The sequence below is a fragment of the Natrix helvetica genome (assembly GCF_964273705.1).
Source record: "Natrix helvetica genome assembly, chromosome: 1".
Lineage (NCBI taxonomy): Eukaryota > Metazoa > Chordata > Lepidosauria > Squamata > Natricidae > Natrix > Natrix helvetica.
In genome coordinates this window covers 116,228,499-116,245,480 of record NC_138548.1, presented here as the reverse complement: position 1 = coordinate 116,245,480, position 16,982 = coordinate 116,228,499, and the positions used below count along the sequence as shown (strand labels likewise).

At 38.4% G+C, this 16,982-nt stretch overlaps 1 protein-coding gene across 1 annotated transcript in view; it reads left to right on the top strand.

Moving 5' to 3' along the window:
* PKP3 (plakophilin 3) overlaps positions 1-16,982 on the top strand; it is an 80,367-nt gene that overhangs the window by 44,226 nt on the left and 19,159 nt on the right. The window contains exons 3-4 of the mRNA XM_081936841.1: positions 13,803-13,891; positions 14,281-14,993. Of these exons, the coding sequence (XP_081792967.1) occupies positions 13,803-13,891; positions 14,281-14,993 (802 nt within the window). The remainder of the gene's footprint in view (positions 1-13,802; positions 13,892-14,280; positions 14,994-16,982) is intronic.

Below are 16,982 nucleotides of genomic sequence, written 5' to 3'. Positions count from 1 at the left end.
TCTAAAACATTTTGAAAACTTTCATTACATTCCCATAAAATAATGGAAAGGCAGCTTTGTTTTTATTAACAGAGATCCGTTTCAATTACCGTCTAATATCAGGAAAGCTGTTCTCTACCCTCTATGGAAAAAAAATAGATTTCCCCCCACCTCACCTCAGTTTGTTAAAGTCTTCAATATTCTTTTCAAATAGTACATCTATTTTAATTAAAATTTCTTCATGTTTTGAATTAAAAAAAAATACTATGGCCAAATTTCTAAGGGCACTGCATTTTTTTTCCTAGCCTGTCTGCAGACAAAAACAAATCCATTTGTGTTACTCTTTCCTGGTGTTTTTACTTGCATAGAGGGGTGGCTACAAAAAAGAAGTGCTGATGTTTCTTGAGTATATGAATAATATTAATGTTACATAAGACAAAAGGTGCATAACAAAGTTCCATAAACAATACTAAGCAAAACCAGGGTGCAGATTCAGCAACATTGGTACCACCCGTCTCTAACACAAGCTGTTGTGTGAATGCACATATATGTCTCTGCACAAATTAAGGCATGGTGTAACCCTCATTGAACACATTCACCCACCCACAGGAACTCCTTTATTTTCCCAACACATTTTTCTTTCTTTTAAACAGCACAAATTTACCAGGCAGATTAGCAGCTTTGCAGCTGCAAGTACTGTAGTCTTCTTCTGTCTGACCTTGCTCTTAATTGCCTCTTTCCTCTCAACACTCCATTCCCCCCATCACCTGATTCAGACGACAGCAAAGAATGTGGTCTGTGCTACTCTACTAGTTTGGGCTGGAAAAAGTCTGGAAAATATAACCCAATTATAAGTCACAAAACAAGAGCTCAGCTGCATGCTCAGAAGAACTAGACTATGTCCCAAAAAGGACCTAGGAAAAAGCTGAGCTTTAATTTAGTTTCAGAATAAAACACTGCATTTTGTTTTACGAGGACATCAAAAATTCTTCTTTGAAATCAAAATATTTTGCACATCCCTACTGGATACTATCAGCTTGAATTCTAGGGGTTATATGTTAAGATTCTCCAAGATCCCCTTCTCATCTAATTTTCTGTTCTTGGGCCCCAGTGCAGCCAGCTTTCCTCCAGCACTCAGAATCCTGTTCCTTGCGCACAATCCCATTATGTTATTTTGGAAAGTTTCCTCTTAAACATTTTCCTAACTAAAAGTTGTACATGTTTCACCAGACTTTCTAATTCATACCCCCTGCTGATCTCTCGTGGATGTGGCCAGTGAATATAGATGAATTGTGAGGGTTTGTTGTTAGATTTCCCAGAATTCCCAGCCAGCCAGCAAGTGGGTATTCTGGGGATCCTAGATGACATAGCTGAGTGGCAGTAAGTTGGCAAAGGGTGATCTACACATGTATTCGATGCATATGTATAATGCCATATATTTGTGACGAAATTATGAGTCAATCTTTTTGTCTGGAGCAAGTTAATATTTTGGAACCCCACCCGGTTTCTCTTTCCTGCTATCGCATTATCCCTACATGTAGAATGGCCTCATCTGGGGGGCTGTTAGCTCAGCTACTTCCTTTTCTTCTTACCTTTTTCTCCAAATCCACCTTCACCAATTGTTTCTAGGCACAATTAATAAACCAAGTCTTGCTTTTTCTGTACTGTATGCACATTCCGTCCTTTGCCCTATGGAGAGAGACTATATGAAAGCATGTTTGTGTTTATTTTTCAAATGAGAACTCTAATTATTTGGGTGTATAGCTAAAAGAGACCACTCAAACACCTGGCTGTCTACAGAATTTACATTTCACATACATTCCCTGAAAAGGAACAAGGTTTTTCTGGGCTGTACACACACATACAGACTTGATTTTGAAAGGAGAAGGCGAGGCAGAGCAGGCAGTGGGAACTCAGATCTTTTCTAAAACTTGTGAGGAAAGCAGGCAGTGGAAACAGCATATGGTTGGAGCAATTAGTATCGTAGTTATGTCATTCCTGGAGTCTGGATTTATTGCAGGGCTGTGTAACAGCAGAAGCACCATATTGTTGAATTAATTTTCTCTACACAAACATAGGTTTTCAAATCTCAAGTTTAATGAGTACCTTATTTTAATTTCAAGCTTATGTTTTACCTCACACTTCACATTTTAGATCTGTTCATTTCAACTTCCTTGACTTTAGGCAGATTTAAATATGGTTCAGAAGTCCATATCAGCAGAGCTTGGCAGGCCTGTTTTTTTGGGCTAAACACTGTGCCAGAATTTGGAGTTAAGAAAATATACAAGCTTATATATTTGCTAAAACACCCTAAAAAAGATCAAGTGTGGTGGCAAGTATAGGAGAAAAGTTTTCTTCGTATCATTAGTTCCTCAAGTTGAACAAATACTTTGCAGCTATTAGCCGGTTACTCCTTGACATCTGACATTTTGCATCCAATAGTGATTAAATATGCATGACAGTAAGGTAGATGCTGACAGTTGCAAAAGGAAGCAGGAATTGCAACCTAAGTGAGCTTTTAAAGTTTCCTTGGGATAGTTTTAACAGATGAAAACAGAACTAGGTCAGATTTATGCTGGTCCAGGTGTTTCCTGAAGGACACTATTAGCATGAGATTCACTCAGGATCATTACCAACTTATATGATTCCCTGGGAACCAAAAATAGCCTTTGCCAACTAGCATAGATCTTGCTGAAGTCACCACTGTTTGGGAATGTTGTTTACCTCTACATCCTGATTTTAACTATTGTGCAGCAATATCGGTATGGCAGAATGACTTTCAGCATCCAGATGCAACCCTGCATTTAAAAGCTTGGAGTGGTATGCAACATTGAAAGCAGTGGAATTTCCCCCCCCCCCCATGAGAAAATAGCATTGCACATCTAAAGAAAACATTCAGCGAATGCATAAAATCTTAGAAGGGGCTTATCAATGATGCTAACCCAAGGCTGGGGAAAAAGACTTTTTAAAGATAGACGGATCTCTAGGGGGATTCTGTTTGAGAAAACTGCTGAAGTATGCAGTTATGATAGTGTAGTCTTTTGTAATCATACTCACTAGTGTAACCATGATTAATACCCGTACTGCACCTGACAGCATATCCCTAAAGGTAGCTGTGGAAGCTCAGGATATGTGGTTTTAAGATCCTTTGCCTACTTCAAATTCAAATGCTGCACTTTCATAGGAAATATATCACTCTAATAAAAACAGGGAATTGCCTGGAACCAATCTGGATGGTAAGTATCCAGATTGTATATAAAGTATATAAAATCTGCAGATGTTTTGTTCTATTATTAATCTCTTATCAGAGCAGTTCGGTATCATAGTTTCTCATTTCATTCACTAGTTTTTTATTTCATCCATTATAAACTTGGGAACATGAAGTCTTTGTTGAGCTAGCTCTTCATGAGGCTAGCTGATATTCCCCAGAAGGTATGCTAAAAATAAATTTGAAGTAAGTTCAGATTTTCTTTCTGCTATAAGAACTGTTTAGTGTGAATTACAAATCTGACAGGTAAAATTGTTTTAAATACATTTTATATTTATGTTATTTATATTTGTGGTTTTTTAATCAAATGATGTATAAATACAAGAACTATTTAGTTCCAACCTGGCAGAGCAGAAAAATAAGAAAAAGGAAACTCAAGTTCATAGTAAGATAGAAAATTTGATGATTCAGAACTAAGATGCAGTACTGTGTCTTGTAACGCAAGTATTGCAGCATTCAGCAACAGCTGTATAATTTATTCTGTGTTTGGTGGAGTAATACAATAAATATTTATTTTGGATGAAGACTGAAGACCTGAGCAATGTGAAATGCTGCCTCACCCAACAATGTTGTTCCTCCCTTTTCTTAGCTTAAAATGCATTATGAGTCTAAGGAATAATTCTTCAGTGCAGTGCTTTCACTCTTATGTTTGTGTAGAAACATACACACACTTGAACGTTCTAGGAAATTGTATTGTATTTTATTTCTGTGACATCACAAGTGCTTTTCTGTTTAGTTTTATTGGTTCACTTACCTATTCCAGCAAGAAAAGATAGGACTGAAGCCTGAGATTTGTCAAACAATGATAAGAAAATACTGATTTTCTTTGAATATAATATTGAAATGGGCCTAATGAAGTGAATAAATAGATACATTTATACTCAAAGAGGATTTATTAATGATTCTCCATCAGATTGGAAAAGGAATCAAGTGGGGAGCTGGAAGAATCAGACCTGGCTTCTCCAATGCTATTAGTAATAGCTTCGATGAGGAGGTGGAGGAAATGCTTATCAGATTTCCAGAAATCAGTAAACTGTGTGGAATAACTAATATAGACAGAAATAATATTCAGAACCATCTTGATAATTTAGGGAAACATGCTAAAAGTAATGGAAAATAAATGTAACGATGTGCCAATGTACTTGTGCGCTGCCAAGAATCTTTAGAATTTCAGCAAGATAGAAATACATTAATAAAGAGGGAGATCGGGGACATCTTGGTAATGATGCTTGTGAAATATCTCAGTAATTTAGAAATGGAATATGAGATGTAGTTTTTTTTTTAAAGGCAAAGGCAAGTTTAGGCAGCGTATCTTTCAAATCATGGCCATAATAATTTCAACTTTATTCTTAATCAGATCTGCACCCCCGAGGGCTGGTTCCAGTTCTCAGGTAATATTTTTAAAGAAATATGAAACATTGGAGCAAAGAAAGGCAGAAAGGATGACCAGGAGGTTAGTAAGACTGAAGAGCATTGAAGGAGCTGAATGAGTGATGCCCAGGGGCAGAGCAGGAGTGGGGGGAGATGTCCTAATAGTTGCTGGATAGCAGCCCAAATTATCCAGAGAGATGATAGGCCCCCCTAATGCTTTTAAGCAGAGGCTAGATAACTCTCTGCCTGGGATGCTTTCATCTGGATTCCTGCAGAAGATTGGACTAAATGAAGCTTCTAAATTTATGTTTCTGTGATTCCAATATCACATGACATCTGTCTTCAACTGCAGGCATGCTTTTCTTGCCCTTGACTTAAGGCCGAAGCTTTCTTTTAATTAATCATGGCAAGAGTCTTTCGCTAAACTAACCTTGCTTCTGAGGAAAAAAAAACAAAGCTACACTGCTAATAACCTACTGTACAGGGCTTGTTTCTGTTACAACCAGAAGCAAAATTAAGCTATACAATGACCATCTTAGTCTTTCTTATTCAGTGGACTCAGAATAAATTGCCAAGCCTAACAGATACATAGATGTGCGTGTTTTCCCCCATTAAATTCCTTGTAAACTGATGACTTTTATTAATGAAATGATATTTTCTTTCCGACTAACATTACATTACTTTCGGGAGTGTTTGGTTGTTTTAACTCTAAGAAGCAGTCCTGGATTTCTTTTGGCCTAAATCCCACAAATTACATATCTTTTGGCAGCAAATGCTACTTCGAATATATAGGAGAAAAACCATAAAATAGGAAAACTCCATTTAAAGCAGAGTCTCTGAGTGGATTTTAGAAGTTCAGGACAAGTATCAGATATGATCCAGAATGACTCACAGTTTTCTCACTGTATCATAAACGGAACTGAAAATGTGCTCAAGGGTCTGTCCAGCCAAGTGCCTCATTAAGGAATATCCTTGGCATATTGAGTATGCATTCAAGTTTATTTTAAAATGCAAGCCTGAATCCAGAGCTCTGGGATAATTGAATGCTTTCTAGCCTTATCAAATTATATTGTGCTTTTTCTGTAAACTGCCATTCCGTATCTGAGCCCGATTTAAAGTGTGTGTGTTGGAACCTAATTTCTTAAAAAGCGAAAAAGATTGAAGTTGTTATAAAGTTCTGCCTTCAGCCTTTCTAGATACGGTCTCATTGGGATCAGCGGGTGGTTTTCTCAGGCACAAAACACTGTGGGACCCCCACAGAGTTTCCTACTGCATTTAAACATTAATGATGCTTGGAATAATCTTGTGGCTGCCCTACTTTCACTGAGCAGACTTTCTCCTCAGTCATTTCATGAAGCTCCTTAATCTTCATGGAGTTAAAACTTCACTGTCTCTCCTTGGACCCAGCGAAGTATTGGAAAGGGTTACATCATGCTTTCCCTGCAGTTGGAAGCCAGGGCAAAGCCAGAATTTCCCAATGGGAAACAGCTCTTCAGAGCTGCAGTGTTACAAAGGAAAAGCAGCTTTGCTTCAGTTTCAAATAAAGTCATGCAAAGCAAGAAATCGGTTGACTCACCTTCCCTAAACAGCTGACTTTGGGAGAACAGGCAGGTTTTGGAGCCACAACTGAATTGCTGCAAAGCTTCTTTAGAACAGCAGCGCACCTCCAAATACGCTTCCCCATTCCCTGTGTTGCATGGAGAAAAATTAATAGATGAAAGTATCCATATCAATTAGAATGTATAGCTAAGGAGGCAAAAAAAAATCTATGTTTAATTGCTTTCTCCCCAAAAACTGTGACAGATGATTGGGATACCCAGAGGGCAGATGCAAAAGATGGTACTGGGATTGCAGAGGGAGAAACAACTGGATGCTACCTCTGTCCTTTTATTTTTAATGGAAGTCTTTTGAGAGGAATTCAAGAACTCAGGTTCTTCTCGGGGGTCTAAAACTTTGGAACCAGTTTGAGATGATCAGGTGGCCTTCCCCTTGTTAAAAAAGCGGATTATCTAGCATTGTGGTCAGATAAAATTATTTGGCTACTTTTTAATAAGGGAAGCTTTGTGTTGAATTTTAAAACAATTTCCACCGGAAGCCTGAAAGCAAATCTATTAAATGAACTCTAAGCCACTGTCACAAACTTAAGATGTCAAGTATGAGATAGGAAATTAATATGTCAATATTAACAAGAAGCTCTTGGAGCGGAGTTCCTTGTAGGGTTTTGAGCCGGGATTATGTTTCTTCTTTTGTTGGAAGATACACCACAGTATATTTTTTAAATGTTTGCTTAAATCGGTGTTTCTCAAACTTGGCGACTTTAAGTCCTGTGGACTTCAACTCCCAGAATTCCCCAGCCAGCTATGCTGGCTGGGGGATTCTGGGAGTTGAAGTCCACAGGACTTAAAGTCGCCAAGTTTGAGAAACACTGGTTTAAATGTATGTTTGACCAATAGATAATTATTTTTAGTTGGAGTCATGTTTAATAATAGCACATGCACTTGCTTGGTAAAATGAGAAGAATTTGTATTCTCTTCTATGCTACTTCTATAAACTTTATCTTAATAAGTGGAAAGCATCTGTCAAGGCACAGCAGGTTTTCTAATCCTTTGATATAAAGAAAAATGCCCCCTATCCTCAGCCTGACTTACTTGCTTTCTATAATAATGGAACAATTAACATTGTTGGTGCCAAGAGAGGCCTCCTTAACTGTATGGAAATTGCTAGGAATTGTTAGGATTACCACACCACTGTTTTAAAGGAAGGATCATGTTAATCTATAGTAGCAAAATCCAGGAGGAATCTGGTATAATTATTTCTGAAAAACACATTTTAAGAAAGGGCATGAGCTGTGACTTGTAGTTCATTTCCTCAGACAGAGTGGCTAGTTTGGTGTAGATTTAAATTGGGACGAAGTGGAGGGGAAGATAAGTTATACAGATGTAATTTACAAGTACCATGTGTTAAAATTGTACTATGTTAAAAACTATTTTGTTTTAGCACCACCAAATCTTTATTGTGATAGTCCTTTCAGTTGTTCCCTCATTCTTTTAATATTGACATTGTATGTTTTAATTATGGTTTTCCAAGTGTATCATAGACCCCTAACTAGGCTAATTTATTTCTCTCCGCATGATCTTTTTTAAAATCTGTGATAATTGCTTTGCTTTGGTTTCATCAAGATATAATCAATGATGAATAAATCTTGTTTGGGATATATAGGATTCTAAATCTTCTAACAAAATTTCATATAATTGTTTTCACATATTTTCCATTACATTTTTTTCAAATGATTATGGTTGCATGCTGGTATTTTCTCACTTTCTAATTTCATACCTAGATTACTATACATTGCATATGTAGTTTTTTTTAATGCACCTTGAACAAAATTATGAAATCACTCTGAATTTTGAGGAAGTAGAGATGCAATTTCAATCTCAGTCTGAAATCAGTTATTCCTGCCTAACAAATCAAAATATTGTCTGTGTTAGATTCTTATTATATATTTGTATATTATAAAACATTGTAGGCTAACATTTTTAAAAAGTCCTGTAGCACAAATGGTGAGCAAACAAAGGAGTAGAAGAAAGAGATGAAAATAAGACAGTAATACTGTTAATATAGGACGGTGACAAAGTGGTTAAACCAAACAGTATAAATATTAGCTTTTGATTGTAACAAGAAAATACTGAAAGTATGTTTACTGATTAGTTTCATAAATGCTACATGATTGTTGCAATTGATGAAATTATTAAACTACTGTATTTCACTACTAAAGTTTTGCACAAATACATTCCTCTACAGCAGGTGTGTCCAAAGTTGGCAACTTTAAGACTTGTGGACTTCAACTCCCAGAATTCCCCAGCCAGCAGAGCTGGCTGGGGAATTCTGGCAGTTGAAGTCCACAAGTCTTAAAGTTGCCAACTTTGGACACACCTGCTCTACAGTGAGATGAAACTTGTCTTATGATCTTGTATCAACACATTTAGAAAGTTTTGTCCCAGTCTCCCCAAGTGGATATGTTCTGAAGTTCAAATTACTTTCAGGGTTGTTAGCTGGAATTGTTCAGTTAGTTGAACATGCCTGGCAGTCACCAAACTGGAGAAGACTGCTCTGAGTTAAGCACACAGAGGTAGGGAACATGTATGAGTATCAAACTGCTCCAACCATTTAAATAGGGATTGTTTTTAAAAAGGGATTGTTTGGGAATACAAGTTTTTTTTTTCATTTAGTGCAGTTACTTTTTTTTTTCAATGAGGGCAAGAACCTAACCACCAGTTCATATTAGTAAGCTATCTGTGTAATTCAGACCAAGATTTCTGTTTTGAATTCTAGTGTTACCCACATAAAAGCATTTTTGCGGTTTTGTTTTTCCCTTTCTTTAACAAATGTTTGTGATCTGAAAAAAGAAAATAAAAAGGGAAAAGATGAAAGGATTAGAAAATACATTGTGTTCCATATTTGCTCTTAAAATATCATGAACAAGGCAGGGCAATTGCACAATAAAAGACTTGTCTAGAAATGCACTCGGTCTAGTTGACACATCATCAGTCAAAATAATTTTTTGTGTATTTACTTAAAAGACGTAAAAAATTATGTTGTGCTATTTTTAAATGAAAATTTCTTTTACAGGCTTATAAAATAGATATGGAAACCACTGTACTTCCATCCCTCTAGAGCCATGAACACAGTGTGGAGTCATTTGACAGAAAATATTAAATTATAATAGCTAAATCTCATCTTATATATTTGTGAAAGTTGGGCTAAGGTTTCTATAGTAACTATACAGCTTCTGAAATATAATCACTAGCCGTGTTTGGGCTGCACCTGGATTACCCTGATAGCTGGTCTCCTCCTTCCTTTTCTCTAGGAAATATGCCAAGCTAAAGCTCTCTCAAAAGGGCCTTTGTTAAGAAATAATTGTAAAAGTGTTTCGATGTTGATACAAAAGGAAAGGTTGCCTGAGAAATAAGGCGTGAAGGAGTTCAGTGAAGAGGCAACACAAGGGACTGAAACCTTTGTATTTATGGTAGTTAAGCCTACATGAGGGACCTTCTAATATATGAGAAAGTAGGAACATTGCAAGTAGCAGGAAGGAAATCAAACTGGAAAGTAAGGTGAACCTTCTACAGGAGCTTCCCATAGTCTTGGGTTGACATTTGTAGACAAAGAATGTGAGTTGCTGCTGATAAAATGTTGCATAGTGTTAAAGATTTTGAGCACCAAAGTTGCAGCTTCAATCATACAATCTATCCAATCAGCATTGGTAGCCCAGTGAGTAGACATGTATTGTAAAGTCCTCTATAGCAGTGTTTCCCAACCTTGGCAACTTGAAGATGTCTGGACTTCAACTCCCAGAATTCCCCAGCCAGCATTTGCTGGCTGGGGAATTCTGGGAGTTGAAGTCTAGACATCTTCAAGTTGCCAAGGTTGGGAAACACTGCTCTATAGGGTTGGTCGGGAGATCCAGGCAAAATAAAGTTCTTTCTTCAGGCTCTAAGTAGAGAATTTGACCAAAAAGTTATTTTTTGTAGAGTGCAAGTTCATTTGTTTCTAATAGGGTTGTCGAGTTCATAGTCAAGGTCAATCGGCTGAAAATTTATTTTATAGAATTAATTGGGATAAAATAATGTGCTTTGTTTTACAACTTTTGTATATTTGCATTTCATGCATCATATTTTTGCATATTGACATTGCCTTTCATTTTGATAAGGTCAGTTGGCTAATCAATAAAAGTAAATGAATGAGATATTATACATTCCAGTGTCAGTATACTACAACCGCCAAATGATAATGCAGTGCAAACCTAATCTTGCTTGTAGAAGAGAAGGATTATCTGTAGGCATATTTATTTCAGAACCATACTTTAGAATCACATGTTCATGCCTATTTCCTATATGTTCACATGCAGAAGGTCAATGTACGTGAAGCAAGGCTGAGATTGACCTATGAACTGCAAAACATACATAGTTTTATGATCTTTCTTGGTCCATAAAGTTACCTAAAATTTGGGTGACTTCTGAATAACCATGGCAATTGCTGAGTAATTGTCAGCGATAACTGGCATAATAGCAGATTTCCAAAATAAAGATTCCCTACTATAAAGTAGTTATTATGTTGTAGGGCTCCACAATTTCCTTAAATAATCTTTGTGGATGTCTCTAATGTTTCTCTGAAACAAAGAGCAGATACAGTGGTGTCAAAACATACAATTTATGCATCCATCTTAAGGAAAGTAAGAATATTCTGAAGGGAAGATTGTAATTTATTCAGGTAGCTTGAAAGAATTGAATTTTTATTGTTACTTTGGCAGCAGTTATAATGGCCTGTAAGGCTCTATAGCAGCTCCTGACTTGTGAGTAGCCTTATACCCTTTGACCAAGGCCTCCTACAGCTTTAACATATGCCATTCAGAGAGGTATAGAATCAAATAGCCTGTAGCCACTCTAAGAAATGGTTGCAAGCAGGTTCAGATGCTGAAAAATCTTGCCAACAAAACTGCAGAGGCTTCTCCAGGCAGTCTGTGAGAATTGGATATGATTGAATGGAAGATGGGTGTGTGTGTGTGGTAGATTTAAGCTTAAGTTCTGATTGGGCTTACTCTAGGAAATATTTTCAGACAAAATTTCAACTCTGAAATAATTACATATCATGGTAAGTCATACTATTGTAGTTTATGGCTTGGTAAACAAACAATATAATTTATGAGTACTACCAAATTGCCAATATTGTGTTAAGCCATAACATAGTTTTCTAGGTTTGGATTAGTGTATTGCATGAATTTAGTCAATTTTGTTTGCAACTCGTGATTCAAGGTTTAATACAGAGTTGCGAAAGGTATGCTGCAGGAGTCCACTTCCTCCCTTCACCCCGTTAATATTTTTCCCCTTCTTTGGTTTATTTTTTTAAATAGGGCGATTGCAGAAACATAGCCCACTTCAGAGTGAACCTTTTTGCAATTGGATTGCCTAACCCTTTTCAATAACTGTCTAGACCCATGCCAAATATGTCACATATACCTGTTTGTCCTCTTTTGCTGTTTTCTTAACAGTGTCCTTAATTCACCATCCCTACTTATCTCTAATTAGAGCACTACACATATGGAGCCACTGTACATGTTCAAAATTGCAGAAATTACTTAGCAATAGCTCAGCAGCCCTTTTGCCTACCCTCTCCTCATTTAAACATCTTTGTTACTCATAGATGACACTGAATATGCTGTACTGAAGTTGAGTCACTAAGTCCGGAATGTACAGTCTCAGGATACACACCAAGACTAGGTGGTGACAGAATCCACTTGGGAGAGTGTAATAAAGATTAAGTTTTCCAACTGGAGTATCAAAACATGACAGGACTTGGGCTGATAGAAAAGAACCCCAAAGATAAAATACCACCTAAGACTAGTCTCCGTGTAGAGTAGAGATTCTCTGTCTCCCACTTTTCTGGATTCTTTGGCAGCTGTTTATTATATGATAATATATATGGGCTCACATTTTGCTTTAGAAACAGCAAGAACCTATTATTTTTTCATATAGGCTGTGAGATCTATTCTAAACATATCCTGTAGAAAGCTCTGAGGAGTAAATTGAAGCCCCTATTATGAAATATAGGATATATTTGGCAGGACAATTAGTGGACAGACAAGATAAAAATTGTCTCATGGCCTGCTTTTGCGCTTCTGGAAGCAATTAATTGGTCACCAACATTGGTCCAAGATATTTTACTGCCTGAAACAAATAAGGTGCACCTTCTAACACTAGATTGGAAGTGGAATTTTACTTCAGCACCAGTGACAGCATCTTTCACAGCCCTTGAGGGACAGCAGGCTAGCTCAGAAAACAGAAGATATAGTTAATTGTACCCCCAATTCTGTCTGTCAACAACTACAATTGTTTCAGTTTTCCCAAAACAGGTGGGGAAGCTACGCACTTTTCCTAATTGCCCAACTGGACTGTTGTGAACAATCCATATAGAAATAGCATACTTGACAAGAAGAATCTTGGTGATTTAGCAAGACTGCTGTATACCAATTTAGCCTCCTGGATCTTTCATTTTATAGTAAAGGAAGCCAGTTGTATGTTAAATGCTTGGACTGTCTAGCACATGGGTGTCAAACTCAAGACCGGCCTGGAAACAGCAAAGGACCGGCCCGCAGTGCCTCTGCTAGCTAAAATGGAGCTCGGGGGGGGGGCTGCGCACGGGGGGCCCATGCCCCATTTTTGCTGGCAGAGGGCTATCAAAAGAAACTAAAAACAAAGCAAAATGAGAAATGTTTCTCCTTTTACATTTGAGCATGCAAGAAGGGACAGGAAAGAAGAAAGGAAAAGAGGAAATGCAGAAAAAGGGAAGATGGAAAGAGCAAGGAAGGAAATATAAGGAAAGAGGGGAAGGAAGAAGAAAAGGAGAATAAAGAGGGAAGGAAAAAGAAGAAGGAAGGAAGGAGATTATAATGAGAGTGAGGGAGGGTCTCAGTAAAGTCCTGCCTTAGCACTTGGCCACCACAGGTGTCCTCGACACAAGTCCTGTGTCACGCCCACCATGGTCATGCCCCCACCCCGGCCCCCCAAGGTCAAAAGCAACCTTGATGCAGCCCTCAATGAAATCAAGTTTGACACCCCTGATCTAGCATCTCCAGGGACAGAATCCCCATATTGTATTTCACTCTGCTAATTTCATTGCCAACTATAGGAGGAGGCAGAACCGGGTAGGAATCCTGTCATCAAGATTTTAGAGGACTGTTGCCAACTTGAAGACACTCTATTGAACTCGATTGGCTGTTCAATAATATAAGATTATAAACCTGTGCCATTTCAAAAATACAACATGGGAATAATTGAAACCAGAACTTTGGCTGTTAATTAGATGAACACAAAAACCAGCTACGATCTCAGAATCCATGTTATAAAAAGAATATGATAGCCTCCAGGGGTGCTGGACACTATCTTCCATCATTTTCAGCCAGGTTGGCTGAGAATGCTGGCTGGGAGTGATGGGGTTCAGAATGCAGGAGATCAGTCCCCAACACTGAGTTGGGGACTACCCTAAATTTGAGGAGAAATTCTGATTTTTCCCATGCAGATAACATGTCTCCTTAAAATGTAACCAGCTTCAGCCAGTTACTGCCCTACCTCCATTTCTTTCTTCTCTTTCTATACATAATGTAATATCTCTCTGTATCCTACTGCAGGTGGAATCTCCCCGAATGGTCAGTTTAGAACTCAACAGCAACAGTTTAGCTCCAGATCCCAAACCAATGGCACAGATCACAAAGGTTTGGTAAGTAGAGTGTCAAAGGAATCTGATTTGGGATGGATAGTTTATATGCAGATATGTCCTTCCTGTTGCTGACTTCCAGCACTGCAGCCTTTAAGTGATGGTACCATATGATACTCTTATTTATCCTAGTAATGGTGTCAGGAGAGCAGAGCCTATTCGTAAGCCACAAACAGTGTAGATTTTACTGAGGGCAGCCTACAGCCCCCAGAATCCCTACAATAGCTGCTCATTAGTATATAGATTAGATTATTTCAAAATATCTCAGCTGATCTAATAACTGGCATGAAGGAAATGTGCATGTATGTGTGTGTATGAGAGACAGAATTTGTCTGCGTTTGAAAATAAGTATAAACATTCTCTTCTTTTCTTCCTTCCTTTCCTGCTTGCAGCTGCACCATTCAGTTGGCAATAATGGCTATAGTTCTGTGAAGGCTACCGGCTGGTCCTCCCGCTCAGCAGTGGATCTCAGGCCCAATACTAGAATAGCCAGTATCAGCAATGGCACTGGCCCCAAAAGTCCACCGTATGGCACGAATTACAGCTCCACCACCCGACCAAGATCTTTCAATGACAAGAACTACCGGAACTGTCAGAACTATGACACCATGTCCTTGCACTCCCTGCGTCTGACCGATGGGCCCTGTGGCCCTGGGGGTGGGGATGACCACTACAGTGTAATGTCTGAGATGGATCCACTGACCCAAGCAACTGTCTATAAAACCCGGGGTGGTGGGGGCTTCCAAAGACCCTACACCTTTGAGAGGCAGTTGAGCGCTGGCTCTAACGCTTGCGCGAAGCGGCCTCTTGACTGGATGGATGGTATGGTGGTCCCACAGAACAGGCCCGTCATCCGTGCACCAGCCATGCGCACTTTGCAACGTTTCCAGAGCAACAACCGCTCCCGATTTAGTACAGGCTCTTTCAGTGGCACTCAGACCTCTCAAGGAGGGGCTGGGAACACTTACGCTTCAGTGGAGCGTACCTCCCGTGCCCCTTCTGTGCACAGTGTGGCTGAATCCAACCACCATTTGCAAGACCTGCGTGGCATGGACATGTTTGATGGTCAAAATACACTGATGTCCCAGCAGTCCTACTCTGGTGGGTAAGTGCCGTGAATTTATAGCAGTGGAATGCTCTGGTCCTAACTGAGCTGAGGAAACTGGAACAGATGGCTTTCAGCCACTTAGCTGCCCTGAATTCCAAGCAAATCAATTTCTATTGACAGAGGAAGGTGAGAATGAGATGACTGCAGTTCAGGCACGCAAAGTATATAGTCCTAGACTGAGAAACCTAGCCACGGAGGCATGGAACATGTACTTTTTGCATATTGTTTCTTTGCCTGGGTGCTCTTTATTGGTCAATTTGGAAGTTAGGCTACCTGATTATCTGTTATGCCTAAAGGCTCAGGTGGCAAAAGAATGGCATCAGTCTCTGGATCCTGCCTTTACTGAGTAAAAAGCCACCTAAAATAAACAACACAGAAAAATAATGCAAGTTATGTTCTGTGTGCTCACCGATTTTCATATACGGGAGTTGTAAACGAGGTTATTCTGAACCTGGGCAGGCATTGACATTTCTGTCAGCCCTAATTAAACTTACAGGTTGTTACTATATGGTATTTTTCTATAACAGATGTTTATATAACAGATGGGTTATTTCAGTAATTCCTTGTTGACTGACTGTAGGTGTAACAGCTGAGATTGACAAGATAAGAGCCATTGGTTCCCAGACTAGAAATAGCCAGTTTGGAAACATATCTCATCTTTTTAAAGCAATAGGATGAGCAATAGGTTTTGGTTAATTGAGAAAAGTGAACGAAAGAAACTTAGAACGGAAACCACTGGGAATGAATGGATTATTTTTATCTCTCTCCCCCCTCACCTCTCTCCCCCTCTCCTTCTCCCTCCTTCCCTCCCTCTCTCTATCTCTGACATCTTTGCACTGCATTGAGCAAGCAGCTGATGGCACAGAATCTTAATTTTTTTATCACAACATAAAATCGGGTTTTTTTCCCGTAGTTTTACATTTTGAGAAATTACATTTGTGTTTGTAAAAAATAAAGCAAGTTTCTAGCACTTATGTAAAGGAAAAGGCTTATGTAAAGGAATACTAAATAGCAAAAGCAAAGTAACAATTTAGAAACTTGATGTGCAATAAGGTCTGATTATCCCAGCCCCAGTAACCCTATTTTACCAAGCTTTTCCCTTATTGTTCTCTTACTTCCGCTTCCTCATCCTTTTTTTAAAGCAAGATCTTTATGTTTTGGCAAGAAATTCAAATTCCTTGTATGCTTCAGACCAGCTAGCAGGGCAATTATGTATATATGTATGCATGCAGTTTTCTTTAGTAGATATAGGTAGTCCTCAACTTACAACTGGTCACTTAATGACCATTCAGGGTTACAACAGACACTCCCTACACACCTCCCAAAGGTACTTACAACCCAATTTTGAAGTTCCAACAGTTGCAAACCTGTGTAGTCATATGGTTGCATTTTGGACAACCGTCACACATTTATGGCCATTTGCAGTGTCCCATAGTACATAATTACATTTTTTGCTGGTTTCCAGCCTGTACTTCTAGTTTCTGACAAAAATAAAATAAAATAAAATAGATTGATTTAATGACCGTGGTATGTTCACTTAATGACTATTGCAAAAAAAAAATCAAATAGTCAAGTGGTGACCTATTTAATAACTGCAACAATTTATGACTATACTTCTGGACTGAATTACAGATAATCCTAGATTTATGCCCACAATTGAGCTCAAAGTTTATGTTGCTAAGCGAGAAATTTGTTAAGTGAGTCTTGCCCCATTTTACTACTTTTCTTGCCATATTTGTTAAATGAATTGCTGCAATTGTTAAATTAGTAACGTTGTTAAGTAAATCTGGCTTTGCCATTGACTTTGCTTGTCAGAAGGTCACAAAAGAAGATCACATGACCCTAAGACACTGCAACCATTGTAAATGTGAGTCAGTTGTCAAGCATCCAAATGTAAATCACATGACCACTGGATGCTGCAACGGTCATAAGTGTGAAAAACAGTCATGTCGCTTTTTTCAGTGCTGTTGTAACTTTGAATGGTCA